Source organism: Aegilops tauschii, chromosome 2 (assembly GCF_002575655.3).
Source record: "Aegilops tauschii subsp. strangulata cultivar AL8/78 chromosome 2, Aet v6.0, whole genome shotgun sequence".
NCBI lineage: Eukaryota > Viridiplantae > Streptophyta > Magnoliopsida > Poales > Poaceae > Aegilops > Aegilops tauschii.
Window position 1 is genome coordinate 443,627,981 of NC_053036.3, and position 16,557 is coordinate 443,644,537.

At 45.8% G+C, this 16,557-nt stretch overlaps 1 protein-coding gene across 1 annotated transcript; it reads left to right on the plus strand.

Moving 5' to 3' along the window:
- The first annotated feature begins 2,388 nt into the window (after window positions 1-2,388).
- Window positions 2,389-4,764, plus strand: LOC109743173 (uncharacterized). Its single transcript, XM_020302249.4, has 4 exons — window positions 2,389-2,999; window positions 3,078-3,573; window positions 3,645-3,726; window positions 4,253-4,764. Exons 1-4 carry the CDS (start codon window positions 2,597-2,599, stop codon window positions 4,517-4,519), a joined length of 1,248 nt encoding a protein of 415 aa, XP_020157838.1. The 5' UTR covers window positions 2,389-2,596; the 3' UTR covers window positions 4,520-4,764.
- The last annotated feature ends 11,793 nt before the right edge of the window (window positions 4,765-16,557 follow it).

Consider the following 16,557-nt stretch of genomic DNA (forward strand, 5'->3'; position numbering starts at 1 on the left):
CACACAATTGGATGGCCAGTGTTGCTCTGCCTCATTGTCCTCTGCCACGTGGTTTACCTTTCTCGAGCTTGATGACCAGGAAGAAACAGACAACAACGAGGATTTATCTTACTTCAGTGGAACCTCACCCAAACTTGATGCCAAATCGATGATGCATCACCATGATGACCTATCGATGCTCATGGTTGCATCGGCCGGTGAAGCTGGTCGATGTTGGATGAAAATGGTGCCATCTTCCATCAGTGCTCTTTGCTGGTAGCCACGAAGACGCCGATATCATTCATCAGTGCACCCTGGTTGCGTTGGAGATGCAGCCGGCTTTCACCTTGGTGCAAAATTTTCTTTCGCTATGAACCAAATGTTTCCTCGGAGAAGCATCGATGTTAGTACCAAGGGCAAAAGTTTTGTATTAATTTCTAAGCCTTCTCACAACTTTGTCTTGAGCACCCCTGTAAAGTTTATTTGTCAAGCTATGAACTAAATGTTGGTTACGATCTTTCAATCATTGAGTTGTATAAACATATTATTTATGAGTTCGTTCTGAATTTTTGCCACTAGTTAATTATGTTGCCAAACTTTGATAAAAACTATTATATAACTACATAAAAATATGAATCCAATAATATTTATTTTTTGTTGGCATGTATTAGCAGTTTGCTAGTTAAATATGTGGTCAAGCTTTGATAAAAAAATACAATGTGGAGTACAAACCCGGACGGAGGTAGTACGTGATACAGTGGCACAGTGATTTAGGCCGAATACAAGAGCCCATGATTCTTGGGAAAGGGCAAACTGTACATACAAAATAATTAAATATGAATTTCTCAAAATATATATTAAAATTGAAGGTTGGTGCGGCCTACCTTCCCGATAATATGACCCGGTGTGGTTGTTCACTTGATGGAGGTTGTGTACCATAAGTGAATGATAGAAAGTGCGACCGAGACGCGTGGAGCGTTAATCGCATGCATGTTCCTCCGATCCTGTTGAGTGGTCACGCTCGCCACGTGGATATCTACCGCCGTTGGGGCCGCTTGCCGGCCCACCTCGGCAACGACGTTAGGTACGCCGTAGACTCGTCTCTCTGAGACAGGTGGTTCTGGGATGAGCACGACCTGCATCGGCAGTTGTACTTTGCCGGTCATTCTCAGAGCCCACCACGGGCGCGCTCTCTCAGCCCGCGCCTGCCGCGTGGCCTTACGCCCACACCCTCCCCCTCGCCATCCCCGCCACCAACCCCGCCGATGATCGCCGAGGAGGAGACAGAGCTCATGAGGCGGGTGATGGATGATTCCATCTGTACCCACGACGAGGCCCAATGGGAGGGCCTCGAAGAGATGATGGCCCTCTCCGCGGCTGGCGACGTCGCCATCCCGGTGCTGGACGTCGTGGTCAAGGAGGAGGCCATGGAAGACGTGTAGGAGGAGGTGCCATAGGAGCCCAATGACGCGGCCTCCAACCCGGCAATGGTGCATTAGTCGTGGTCGTGGACGTAGACTATACCGTGCATGCCAGAGTATGTCTTCGTGCCGCCCTCGTGGGTGGGCGCCGAGGCATGGTCACCACAATGGCCGAAGGTGGTGCAGACGCCTCCCGCCTGGCAGCAGTCGCAGGTGCCGTGTGCCCACGTGTGGCAGTTGCTACCCTACATCGACCTCACCAAGGAAGACAAGGAGGCCGACGGCGGCTACTGAAGACGGCGATGACGATGGCGGCGTCGACCGTTTATCTAGTGTTTTTTATGTCATTTGAATTTTAAGTTTAGTTTGAATATGCGGCCTTGAGACTTTTGTGGACGTTCTATATATATATATATATATATATATATATATATATATATATATAATTTTTAAATTATTTGTAATTTCTATTTACTCAAAATTCGGGTCTAAATTTGAAAGTCCAAAAAGGGACAAAATTTGAGATACGACGGCCTGTTGGGCACACCGACAGCGAGATGACCGCTTGCGGATGCGCATATCTGTTTTACTGACCTAAATAACAAAATCCGAACAAAACCGAGGTCTATGGTTGGAGTTGGCCTTGCACTACCCAACAAATAGGAGTACAGTAAAAGTAGGCAGCGGGCTGGTAATAATGCAAGCAGCCTGCCAGAACCCCGGTAGGCATGCGTGAAGCAGCAGCAAGAGTGCAAGAGTAATGAAGGATCAAGAGTATATCCGACTTACACTGAACATTCAGACTTGCAAATGAATTGTCTTCAACACTTGAAATACAAGTAAAGGGATTTTTAAATTGAATCAGATCACGGACCTCCTGTTTGTAGTAAATGAATGGTCTAGTATTACTATAATAATGATCATCAGTAAGATTAGAAAAAAAAAAAAGGCCCAGACGTATTAAAAAGCTCCGCTAGGGGTAGACGCTGTCCTACCTCAGGCTCACAGACGCTACTCGTCTGAAGCAGTTGAAGCTCCGTGCGGAGCTCGGCTCACAGAACAGAAGCACACCAAGTCACCAAACAAACAGCGGCTGGAGGAGGAGGAAGCAGCGACCCATTTGAGCCCACATCCAGTGACCCACTCCGCGCCTCCACCTAGAGGAGACCTCAGAGTTTGTGAGGTCCTCCTTCCCCATGGCGGCCATGGCCAGGAGCAACAGCAGCAATGGCCACGGCTACCACCACGAGGCGTCCACCACTTCCTCCTCCTCTTCCTCCACGTCGTTGGCTCGGGGGCGGAGATCACTGGAGCAGCAGGTCCCCGGGACACCGGGGCGGCCGTTGCTGTTCCTCACCTCATCCTCCTCGAGCCCGGCCCACCCCCAGCTCGTCTCCTCGAGGAGGTCGGTACCTTCCAAGTGGGAGGACGCGGAGAAGTGGCTGACGCAGTCGTCCGACCACCGCGGCCATCACCATGGCAAGGCGGCCTCCAAGCAGCACCACATTGGAGGACCGGCGCCGGCAACGGCGAGGAGGACCTCACTAGACGCCAATGCGCTTGCTTTGTACACACTACCTGCAGAGGTGCTCCTCAAAGGTGAGCACCAACTCTTGTTTTGGATTTAACCAGAAATTTCAGTGTTTATTCTTCGTCAAGAAATGCTCTGCTTTACAGACAAGTACACCGACAACGTGGAGCCGTCCAACGAGAGCTTCGTGTTCCGGAGCTCCTACTGCGAGCCGGCCAATAATGGCGCTGCGGCGGTGACCTGCGGAGATGATGACTTCCACCGGAGGGACGTCGGCACGGAGATGACGCCCCTGGGGAGCTCCCCGACCTCACGGTGCCACACGCCGGTCAAAAGCACCTCCCCGGCAAGGCACAACACGCCGACGGGCCGGTCGGGGCCCCTTGTGCCGTACAACAGCGGCAGTGGCATGGACATCTCGGAGCTGACGGACTGCCATTTCGCCAAGCTGGACCTGGGCGCGCAGTTCGATTCCATGCTCGTCAACTGGAGCTCCAAGGAGGAGGAGGAAGAGGAGGTGTCCAAGAGCCTCAGGCACTTCGAGGCCAGCGCCGGCGACGGCGGCAGAGCCTGCGATAAGCGGGTTGCCGCCGTCACCGAGTGCCGGTGGGAAGACGATGAGAGAGCCAAGAGTTGCATAAGGTGTGTGCATTTTGCATCTTGTAGCTTGTGAGGATTTGTAGTAATTTGGTTGTGCTTTATTTGGTTATTAGGTATCAGAGGGAAGAGGCAAAGATTCAGGCCTGGATTAACCTGGAGAGTGCCAAAGCTGAAGCACAATCCAGAAAGCTAGAGGTGAGAATGAAATCTCATCTTGTGCATAATGCATATTGCAACTCTTTTAGGCACCATCATAAACTGCATTCAGAAGTTCAGACGACAAATTTAACAGCATGAAATTAGAAGGGTGGAAGCATTGATGTATTCATTGTTCGATGTTATCCCCTCAATCCTTGTTAACCATTCCAGCTCACTGCAATTCTTTAACCGGTTTTGCTGCTGAGCTGGGCTACCATTCTCAGTCATGGTAGCCATGTGAATATCTTCGGTCGGAGAGCCAAACAATGTCGTTTAACCCTAATCTAAGATGAGGACCTGTATCATAATGATGTTAGTACTCCTACATTACTACAACCGATGCAAATGCACGGTGTACTGTACGCCGTGCTGCCAGTAACATATCATTATCACAGACATGAAATTCAAAAGGAATTTTCAAACATTTCCCCCCGATGCATTGATTATACTTAATGCGAAACATGTTCTTCTCCGTGTCAGATCAGAACTCCTCACGTTTTTTTGAACGATGTGTGTTGGTCAGGTGAAGATTCAGAAGATGCGGTCGAACCTGGAGGAGAAGCTGATGAAGAGGATGACGAGCGTGCACAGGCGCGGCGAGGAGTGGCGCGCGGCGGCGCAGGCGCAGCACCTGCAGCAGCTCCGCCGCGCCACCACGGAGCACCAGGCCCGGAGGGTGAAGACGATCAGCCACCACCTCTCCGGAACAGGGACCGGGAGCAATGCGTCCTGCGGCTGCTTCCCCTGCAACAGCGACAACATCATCAGCGGCAACCTCCTCAACTATTAGTTACTGTAGGTTAATTACTGGAGTGCTGCCTAGTTTGACATCACCATGTTCCACCTCTCCGATTAGCGTTCTTCTTTGATTCTTTCTCACGCTCAAGTTAGTATCACAACTCTCCGATTAACGTTCGAGATAACTTTGTTTTCTCTGGCCAAAACAGCGGTAGACAGTCTGAGTCATGCACTCATGCTTGCATAGTCTGACATGCCTCCTGAAGATTGCATGGAATTAATCGCAGACAACCTCAAGCACAGAAGCTCTGCTTTGGTTGGACCAAGAACTCATCTGTGAGCACGTCGTTTGGCGTGCTTGTCTGTCTGAGTGCATTTTCATTAGTACCGCTAACCAAGGGTGAAGGGGCCACGCGCTGTCGACGAGAAGGCCGTCACGCACGGAGAGTCGTGCCATTCTTTGACCAGCACGCACAAACGAACAAACGGACCTCTCGCTAGGCTTTTCCAGCAGCCCCTGCTCTCCTGCGCGCTGCGCCTGCATGCATTTAAAGGGACACATGCGGCAGGCATGGCCAGTACAGTACGCGGCCATCTAGTAGGCACTCCCTCCGTTCGGGTTTATTAGGTACCCACAGTAACATAGGTAATAACATCACACATATCTAAATAATATAGATAATGTGACAAGCAATAAATGAAGAAAAAGAGGCATGTGGTAACATAGCTAGTTACTACTAATGTGAGTAACATCACACATATCAAGACAAGATGAGTCTATAACCTAATAAATGAAGTGTTGTATGTTACCACACATATGTTACTCTCCACTATAGAGGTAGTAACATAGAGTAGTAACATGGGCATATTACTACACTATGTTACTACCCATTGTGGCTAGTCTAATAGGGATGAGTTAGCGGGCTATAAAAAATAAATTAGTATATTTCTGCTTAGTTGGAGGAAAGAGAAAAGGTAAGCGGGCTCTTCATGAAAAGCCAGCTCTAGCACGTGCTCCTAGGCACTTTGTGAGAATGAAAGATGAGCCCCATAATAAAAAAGTAGTACACTCTTTTGATCTACTATTGTACATGTTGGCTATAAGATGAGTTGTATATGACATGACACTGGCTTACGAGTGTACTACTTTTTATTATGTGGCCCATCTTTCATTCTCATAAAGTGCCTAGGAGCACGTGCTAGAGCTGGCTCTTCGCGAAGAGTCCGCTTACCTTCTCTCTCCTCTTCTCTTTCCTCCAACTAAGCAGAAATATACTAGTTTATTTCTTATAGTCCGCTGACTCAGCTCTATTATACTTGCTCTAAAGACAACTTCTCTTAGACCAAGACATATAGTAATTTGCTCACATTAATTCTTTCATTCCATTCCCAATGCACTCTCTGACGTGCATGCAACCAATGAAAAAGCACGCATGAAATGTATTAATTTCTCAGTCATGGCATCAACAACAATGGGTTTCAATGCAACCAATGAAATGGTTACATGCATGCACCTTTTCAAAGCGAGGCCTTATAAAAAGGGACATGCTTGTGATGCTAAGAGGCCTAATAAACCCGGACGAAGGGAGTACCACAGTGGGAGAAACTTAGGCATCTCCAACAGTTTGTATGTTAGGGTCTGTTTGGTTCCAATAAGTCACCTGGCTTATAAGTCAAGTCACCTGACCACATCTTCCCACCTTGTTTTTTTATGTAAAGGTGGTGGGACCCACGCAAAAGGGGGTGACTTATAATTTTTAAGTTAGGGTGAAGCAACTTATGACTTATAAGTTGGGGTGACTTATAAGTTGGGTCTGTTTGGCAAAATAAGTCACTTTTTTCACTTTTCGACTTATAAGTTGGTGACTTATTTGGAACCAAACAGGCCCTTAGCTTGTTGGTAAAATATGTCATGTCATCAATCAACAACTTAACATACAACAACTTCAATGGGTTGTACTCCCTCCGTCTAGGTGTGTAAGGCTGCTTCCAATGCATTGGTGCTTACATGAGGTGCTAAGCATATTAAATACTTTAGCAACCAAAGATCCCAATGCATAAGTGCTTAACTTGTTGGTGCTAAGTATCCTTCATTTAATGATTTTGCAACTAAAGTTCTTCATGCATTGATGGGATTCTTTCATTTAAGTGTTTTGCCTAGGTTCTCGCGTTTGGCATTTTGGGGTCACCACACTCATCTCTCTCCTCTTAATTATCTTGCCACATCAATTTTTTTGCCTACATGGCAGCCTTAGCACCTGTACAAGGTGGAACATTGGGAGGGGCCTAAGTCACCTTACGAAAACCAAATAATCCAAAAATACTTAGGCACGGTACATTAACTCCCTCCTCGTTTCTTGTTTCGTGACATATCAACCAATAAGAGATGTGGGCCGTGCATGCTTTCAATGACTTGAGACTATCAAACATGACATGCAATGGTTAATTCATTGCATGCAATACTATTAACTAGCAAAAAAATTAAGTTCTCTCGTTTTCCCCTCCGCCTTGGTCGCGATGCACAACCTAAGATGACTTATACACCTAGACGGAGGAAATATCTAGTTTGCCCAATAGGATGTGAGATAATAAATAAGGTGCTCTCTCATTCTACATTGGAGCCTGTGCAAGGGGTGTTGGTTCATGTACATACGACCTTCCTCTCTTCCCTCATTTATTGTATGACACATCATCAAAAATCCTATGTGGCAAAGTCTACCAACAACTATCTTACAACCATTGAAGATGCCCTTACTAGATGGTAACACAACGCACCCCAAGACATATATGCTTATGTGGCATGAAATTAATGAGGAGAGAGGCGTTTGTAGTAACATAATATGTTGCCGTAAATGCACCCCAATGCAAAATGATTCTACAACATAATAAATGAATGCTCGCATGACACTACACTTATGTTACTACCCACTATGATGGTAATAACACGCATATGTTACTAGTCTAAGTTACTACCCACTATGACTAGCCGTATAGTATTTTTTCGTGAATACTTTGCCTATCATTGCATTGATTTGTAGAATGAAATTACATACTAGATCGGTTATAGAGTGGTTTAAACGGACCGGCCATCTAGCATGTACACAAGGATGGTCGCGCATAGGAGGCCGTGACACACAAGGGGCGGCGGGTGTGCCAACCGCGGGTGCCGCAGCCTGTCTTAGGAAAGAGCAGGGCAAGCCCTGCGGCGTCGGCACGGGCCTACAACCGTGCCTCCTCTCGGATCGTACTCACGGCGCGTCCAACGGCCGGCGAGTCGTCGTCAAACAGGCAGCCATTACGGTGCCGCCACATGTGTCAGCCGGTGAGTATGGTGATGGAGGCAAGGCCTCGTTTTAGGCGGCTCGTGGTGCTGGAGATGGCTGATGAGAACCAGGCGATGAACTCCTCATCGGGGTTGGGGATCGTGGCAGTGGATCGGCACCACGAAAGTACCTCGTGCTAGACTTGGCGGGAAAAGGAGCATCCAACAAGGAGAAGATGCATGGTCTCTGGTTCTTGATCGCAGAGTGCGTAGAGCGGCTCATGGGGGAGGTCGTGTCTCGCTAGGCGATCGGCGGTCCAGCAGTGTCCAAGCAGCTCTAGCCAAATGAAGAATTTGATACGGAGTGGTGCCCAAGAGCGCCAGGCGATACGCCAGTGCGGATCTGTTATAGATCCAGTGAAGAGGGCTTTGTAGCAAGATCTTGCGGTGTAGGCACCCGAAGCAATCCAGCGCCAAGATAGCTTGTCCGGCTCATCAGATAAGGTCACCAGGCGTAGGTGTCGCCATAGAGCCACATATTGCACGGCCATGGTCGTGCCCATGGCGCTCTGGATGTCCGTGATCCAGGCGTGGTTGAGTAGCCCATCGCGCACCGACCGCACCTTGCATCGCCGCTTGGGCACGGAGCCATATACCAGTGGCGCGATCTCGGCCATGGGTTGGCTATTATTTGTTTTGAATGATCATTTGTGAAACTTAATCCACTCTTTGACCTCTCAAACAAATTATTTTCAAACATGATCCCTCGCATTCGCACTTAGTTTTCTCACACCTTGCTGTTCCGTCCGATGATGCTTGTTTTCCTTGCATCCGATTAAGACTGCAGCGAACCAACCTGTAATTGGTTGGTTAGGAGTAAAGCGATATTTCCAACCCATTAGGTTTCAAGTTCTGGTGCTCGTATTTATTCTGGATTTATTTCTGGATTTCCGGCGATGCACATTCAGTGAGAGGTGATGTTCACCTCGATTAGAGGCGTATGTGGTGACTTTGTAAAATATTAAGATGATATGTTGATAGGGTGTGCGTGTGTGCGTCCATAAGGGCGAGTGTGTGCGCATATATACGAGCGCTTGCGTTTGTACCGTGTTAAAAAAAAACACTGTGAATGGTGTGAGATGGTCCCGGGCACGTTAACTCAGTATGCGCAACTCGAAATCCGCCATACAATGGGTGGTACAAGGAAATATTTGCGTGTGTGGTTGTTTTTTAACACGGTACAAACACAAGCGCTCATATATACGCACATACGCTCATTCCTATGAACGCACATACGCATATCATACCCTTATGAGCATCTTTGAGAGACTGAACCGGCATATCATCTTAAGATTTTACGAAGTCATCGTAGGTGCCTCCTAGTCGAGGAAAACGTCTTCTCCCACTGAACGAGCATCGCTGAAAACTCTGAAATAAATTCAGAAAAATGTAAGCACCAAGACTTGAACCCTGATAGGCTGATGATACTCTGTCCTCGTCACCATCCAACCACAGGTTGATTCGTTGCGCATTTGGTTGTTGCATCGTTACGCGCCTATCTATGAGCGTGTAATCTATTCCACACTCTCGACATCTTGCTTGAACCGTCTCGTCCTCCACTCCACTGTCAATACGCCGCGAGCTCGGCTGGAATCCAAGGGGTCGTATTTATCCTTGTTGTATGGTCCAAATCACTTCCTATTCTCTCGAAGCCTCTCCTCCTCGCAGCTGCCGCTGTGCATCTTCTAATGAGTCAAAAATGTGTATTGATGTTAATCTTAATTTTATGCCTACATGATAAGTTTGTGGGATTTTACCGCGTCCATGCATGTCTTTTTTTGTTTTTCCTGGATGTGTTTTTAAAGCAACTAAAGCATTAAGGATATTTATTTTCAAGTAAAGGCTATAGGATCCTATCATTTCCACAATTTATATCCTTCAATATATGCCATGAAACTCTAAAACAAGTAGTCAAAGAAAACATAACAATTTGTCAAAAACATAACACTATGTAAAGATATAATTTTTAACCATACTTATGTAAACCCAAAAATTCTGAAAAATTAGGACATGGCATTCAATTTGTAATGCAATATTGTGTAAAAAAAATTCAGCAATTGATCGCGTCTAGTATAGAATAAAAATTCAGACACTACACGCAAAAGTTTCTATTTCTACACATAACCTAACAAACAAGCATTTGCAACATCCCAAATGCTTAACTTGGCACAAAAAGCAAAACAAAATATACAAACATAATTACCACGGTAGGAATAACTATGTTAACCCACTATACTGAATAAGAAATAAAAAGATACATATTGGTTGCCTCCTAACAAGCATTATTGTTTAATGCTCTTAGTTAGGCATAATGCAAATCTATCACACTTTATCATCATTCAATTCTTCAGTAAGGCAACTTGATTTCTTAGGAGGATTATCAAACATTCTATTAATCATAACACTCATAGGCACAAAGTTCAAAAAGTTAGTGTCATAAGCAGGTTCCTTTTCTATCTTCTTAAATGTTGGGTGCAAACTTATCATTTTCAAATCTCCCTTCTCCTTACTAGAAGAAGCACCCAAGTTTGGCCCGGTAACCTTAGACACATGAGTATTTGTAGAGACCCTCTCACTAGTTTTTATGGAAGAAAAAGTCAAACCCAAGACATTTATAACTTCTTCCAATCTATCAATTTGGGGGGGGGCTTTGTTCTACTCTATCGGTAATTGGTTCCTTTTCCTTTAATAATTTTGAAGCATTTCCTAACGTAGAGACTAACTTAGTAACTTGATTGTGTACCTTTTTATCCAATTCTTCTCATTGTTGATGAATTGCCTTTTTTCAATAATATCCAATCTTTTCATAAAATGTTTCAATGTTATTTCTGTTTAATTCATTAACCTTAATAGGTGGAGATCCAACTAAATTTCGCATGGTATTAAAAGCATCCAAAGTGTGACTACTCAAGAAATTCACCCAAATGATTGTAAGTATCAAGAACAAACCTATACCAAGTAGTAACACCGACATAGAAATTTCTAAGAAGAATAGTGGCAGATTGCTTATGGGTAGATCTATTTTGAGCATCACAAATTTTGTACCAAGCATCTTCTAAACTCTCTCCGCCCCTTTGTTTAAAATTAAGAACTTATAGCTCGGGCTTAGAAATGACACATGAAGAACTAGCCATGATAGCAAGACAAGCAATATAGTGACAAGGTATTTTTGAATTTTTGGCAAGCAAAGCAAAAGGCAAAGGTGACTAGGAAAAAAATAAAACAAGTAAAAAACTGTGTGTAGGTACCTAACTTGATAGAAGATGATTCCCCAGCAATGCCAAAAATTCCTTTCCTACTCTTGTAGAGGTTATAGGGTTTTCCCTACAGAGGAAGGTTGATATAGAAGAGAAGCAAAGTATTTACCTCAGATGATAACCAAGGTTTAAACGAACTAGTAGGAATCACCAAGCTAGCAAAGATAAATGGTGCCTACACACAAACAAAGACAATACTTGCACCTAACTAGGCAAGGGGATTGTGAAGCCCCTTGTCTTGGTAGTTACAAGGTTAAAAGCAAATAGATAGATGATGGCACGGCAAAAGTAAACGCAAAGAGTATAGAGCAATTTTGTAAGAGTTTGTATTGATGGAAGAATAGACCCGGGAGGCATAGGTTCACTAGAGGTATCTCTCTCTCCCTCTTCCTCTCTCTCTCTCTCTCTCTCTCTCTCTCTAAAAGAAGGCAAACGACATGGTAAAAAATTACAGTTGGACAATTGACAAGAATAGCAACGAGTATGACTATGATCATTCATGGCATAATCTTATATAGGCATTACCTCCATGACAAGTTGACCGTTAATCCAACTGCATCTACTAATATTACTCCACCCCAAGACCGCTATCCAGCATGCATCTCAAAGTATTAGGTTCATAAGAAACAGAGTAACGCTTTAAGCAAGATGACATAATGTAGATATGAACAAATCTAGGAATAAGACAAAACCCCGATGTTTTACCCTTAGTGACAACAATACAAGTGTGTGTATTATCCCTATTCTGTCACTAGGATATAGAAAATCACCGCAAGATTGAACCCACTACTATGCACCACTCCCTCTGAAGATCTACCAATCAATCTTGGCCAAAGAAGACAAATAGATCGGAAAGCATACATAGCTACTTAATTATACAACAAAGAAATCTCAAAAGATTCAAGTAGATTCAATAAATAATGTGATCACAAAGTCACAATTCATCATGTCCCAATAAACACACTCCAGAATTACATCGGATTGATCCCAATCACACAAGGAAGATGTGGAACATGGTATTGAAGAGACAGAGAGAGAGAGAGAGAGACCATCTACCTACTACTTTGGACCCGTAGGTCCTGAGAAATTACTCACACACTGTCATGGAGGGAACAAGGTTGATGGAGAGCCTCCCGGCAATGGCTTCCCCCTCCGACGGAATTCTGGAACAAGGCTCTAGATGTGATTTCTTCGGAACACAAGCTTCTGGCGGCGATAAAATTCTTCTGGAGGTACGATGGATGGTTTCTATATTTATAGGGAATTATGGTGGTGAATTGGACTAAGGCGGTAACTAGGGGGCACATGGACAAGTGGCGCGACCACCCCCTGGCCGCGTCACATGTCCATGTGGTCGTCCGGTGGCCCATCTCACCGCTTCCAAAAGCTTCCGGTGTTTCTTGTTGCCAAAAAAACACTGTTAAATCAGCAACGTATTTTGACCTCCATAGATATTGATTTCCTGCAAAACAAAAACAAGCAGAAAACAAGAATTGACATTGGGTACTAAATTAGTTAGTCCAGAAACATAATATAAATTGTGGTAAAATGTATATAAAAATGATAATGCAATAGCATTTAACAATCAAAAATTGTAGATACATTTGAGAAATAGCAGTATGTGATACGGGACTATCATGTGTATACACGTATCTATACTTGGCTCCACCCACAAAGAGAAACTTATAAAGTGGCTTAGGAATCCGATGTAGCATTATGCCTAGGGTTCAATCGTGTAGGTACATACTGGTGGGAATCTGAACTCTCTGGGAACGCTTTAGTTCTACTGGTACCAACAACCATTACTAGCATATCATGTTGCTCCGTTTTTTTACTTTTATTGTTTATATTTCTGTTTGCTACATTCACCCTATATTTTTTATCTGTTTCCACTTTGATTAGGCACTGTCATTCAAAACACTCAGGAGACAAAGCCTGATTCTTGTGCTCCCCGTGGGATCGATACTCTTACTTCTAAAAAGTTATACCTAAACCTTGTGCACTTGTAGGACATCAAGCTTTTTCTAGAATCATTACTAGGGAGCTGAGCAGTTTTAGTTTTTGTTCTATGTTTGGTTTATTTGCGTGTACTACGTTACTTGCAGGTCCAGGGCAACCATGGATGAGTTTGGGCACTTTTACCAACTCACAACAGAGCAACTGTTAGGACCACCTATACATGAAATGTTCACATCATTGGGACCTAATCCTACTGATGATAACTTGTGAGGTGAATCCAAACTTAACTGAATTATTGCATGGTGATGCGGCTTGAAACTGTGTCGGTATTTCCCCAAAGAGGAAGGGATGATGCAGTACAGCTACGGTAGGTATTTCCCTCAGTTATGAAACCAAGGTATCAATCCAGTAGGAGAACCAAGCAACACTATGTATACCTGCACACAAAGAACAAATCCTCGCAACCCAATGCGTAAGAGGGGTTGTCAATCCCTCCTCGGTAAAAAGATAGATCAGTTCGTGTAAGTTTGGATATATAGATCTTGATAAAACACGAAATAAAATAAATAAAGAAAAAGTGCAACAAGGTATTTCTGGGTTTTTGGAATAATAGATCTAAAAACAAATGCGAATAAAAATAGATCTGAATGATAAAAGATAGACCCTGGGGCCGTAGATTTCACTAGTGGCCTCTATCGAGAAAATAGCATACAGTGGGTAAACAAATTACTATTGGGCAATTGATAGAAGATTGAATAATTATGACGATATCCAAGGCAATGATCAATATATAGGTATCACGTCCAAGATTAGTAGACCGACTCCTGCCTGCATCTACTACTATTACTCCACACATCGACCGCTACACAACATGCATCTAATGTATTAAGTTCATGGATAAATGGAGTAATGCAATAAGAACGATGACATGATGTATACAAGATCTATTCATGTAGAAATAGAGCCCTGTTGGGGAACGCAGTAATTTCAAAAAAAATCCTACGCACACGCAAGATCCATCTAGGTGATGCATAGCAACGAGAGGGGAGAGTGTTGTCCATGTACCCTCGTAGACCGTAAGCGGAAGCGTTATGACAACGCGGTTGATGTAGTCGTACGTCTTCATGATCCGACTGATCCTAGCACCGAAGATACGGCACATCCGCGATCTGCACATGTTCAGCTTGGTGACGTCCCACGAACTCTAGATCCAGCTGAGGTCGAGGGAGAGTTGCGTCAGCACGACGGCGTGGTGATGGTGATGATGAAGCTACCGGCGCATGGCTTCGCCTAGGCACTGCAACGATATGACCGAGGTGGAAATCTGTGGAGGGGGCACCGCACACGGCTAAACAATCAACTTTTGTGTCTATGGGGTGCCCCCTCCACCGAATATAAAGGAGTGGAGGAGGGGGAGGGCCGGCCCTCTCATGGCGCGCCCAAGGGGGGAGTCCTACTCCCACTGGGAGTAGGATTCCCCCTTCCCTAGTTGGAGTAGGAGAGGAAGGAAGGAGGAGAGAGGGAGAAGGAAAGGGGAGCCGGCCCCCACCCCAATTCAGATTGGGCTTGGGGGGGCGTGCCCCCACCTTGGCCGCCTCCTCCTCTCTCCCACTAAGGCCCATACATTCCCCGGGGGGTTCCGGTAACCCCCCGGTACTCCGGTAAATGCCCGAACTCACCCGGAACCATTCCAATGTCCAAACATAGCCTTCCAATATATCGATCTTTATGTCTCAACCATTTCGAGACTCCTCGTCATGTCCTTGATCACATCCGGGACTCCGAACAACCTTCGGTTCATCAAAACACATAAACTCATAATACCAATCGTCATCGAACGTTAAACGTGTGGACCCTACGGGTTCGAGAACTATGTAGACATGACCGAGACTCATCTCCGGTCAATAACCAATAGCGGAACCTGGATGCTCATATTGGTTCCTACATATTCTACGAAGATCTTTATCTGTCAAACCGCATAACAACATACGTTGTTCCCTTTGTCATCGGTATGTTACTTGCCCGAGATTCTATCGTCGGTATCATCATACTTAGTTCAATCTAGTTACCGGCAAGTCTCTTTACTCGTTCTGCGTGGAATTGTCACGGCAGATGCCCTCATGCAAGGACTTAGTCGTGGAGCCATCGCAGCTAGGAAGCTTAAAGGGGTTAAACGGGACAAAGGACACGAGGATTATACTGGTTCGTGTTGGGGAACGTAGCAATAATTCAAAATTTTCTACGCATCACCAAGATTAATCTATGGAGTCATCTAGCAACGAGAGAGAGGAGTGCATCTACATACCCTTGTAGATCGCGAGCGGAAGCGTTCAAGAGAACGGGGTTGATGGAGTCGTACTCGTCGTGATCCAAATCACCGATGATCCTAGCGCCGAATGGACGGCACCTCCGCGTTAAACACACGTACGGAGCAGCGACGTCTCCTCCTTATTGATCCAGCAAGGGGGGAGGAGAGGTTGATGGAGATCCAGCAGCACGACGGCGTGGTGGTGGAAGTAGCGGGATCTCGGCAGGGCTTCGCCAAGCGCAAGCGGGGAGGAAGAGGTGTCACGGGAGGGAGAGGGAGGCGCCAGGGCTTAGATATTGCTTCCCTCCCTCCCCCCACTATATATAGGGCCAAGGGAGAGGGGGGCAGCCTTGGCCCTTCCTCCAAGGAAGGGTGCGGCCAGGGAGGAGTCCATCCTCCCCAAGGCACCTCGGAGGTGCCTTCCCCCTTTAGGACTCTCCCTTTACCTTATCTCTTGGCGCATGGGCCTCTTGGGGCTGGTGCCCTTGGCCCATATAGGCCAAGGCGCACACCCCTACAGCCCATGTGGCCCCCCGGGGCTGGTGGACCCCCGGACCCCTTTCGGCACTCCCGGTACAATACCGATAATGCGCGAAACTTTTCCGGCGACCAAAATAAGACTTCCCATATATAAATCTTTACCTCCGGACCATTCCGGAACTCCTCGTGATGTCCGGGATCTCATCCGGGACTCCGAACAACTTTCGGGTTACCGCATACTAATATCTCTACAACCCTAGCGTCACCGAACCTTAAGTGTGTAGACCCTACGGGTTCGGGAGACACGCAGACATGACCGAGACGACTCTCCGGTCAATAACCAACAGCGGGATCTGGATACCCATGTTGGCTCCCACATTCTCCTCGATGATCTCATCGGATGAACCACGATGTCGAGGATTCAATCAATCCCGTATACAATTCCCTTTGTCAATCGGTATGTTACTTGCCCGAGATTCGATCGTCGGTATCCCGATACCTTGTTCAATCTCGTTACCGGCAAGTCTCTTTACTCGTTCCGTAACACATCATCCCGTGATCAACTCCTTGGTCACATTGTGCACATTATGATGATGTCCTACCGAGTGGGCCCAGAGATACCTCTCCGTTTACACGGAGTGACAAATCCCAGTCTCGATTCGTGCCAACCCAACAGACACTTTCGGAGATACCTGTAGTGCACCTTTATAGCCACCCAGTTACGTTGTGACGTTTGGTACACCCAAAGCATTCCTACGGTATCC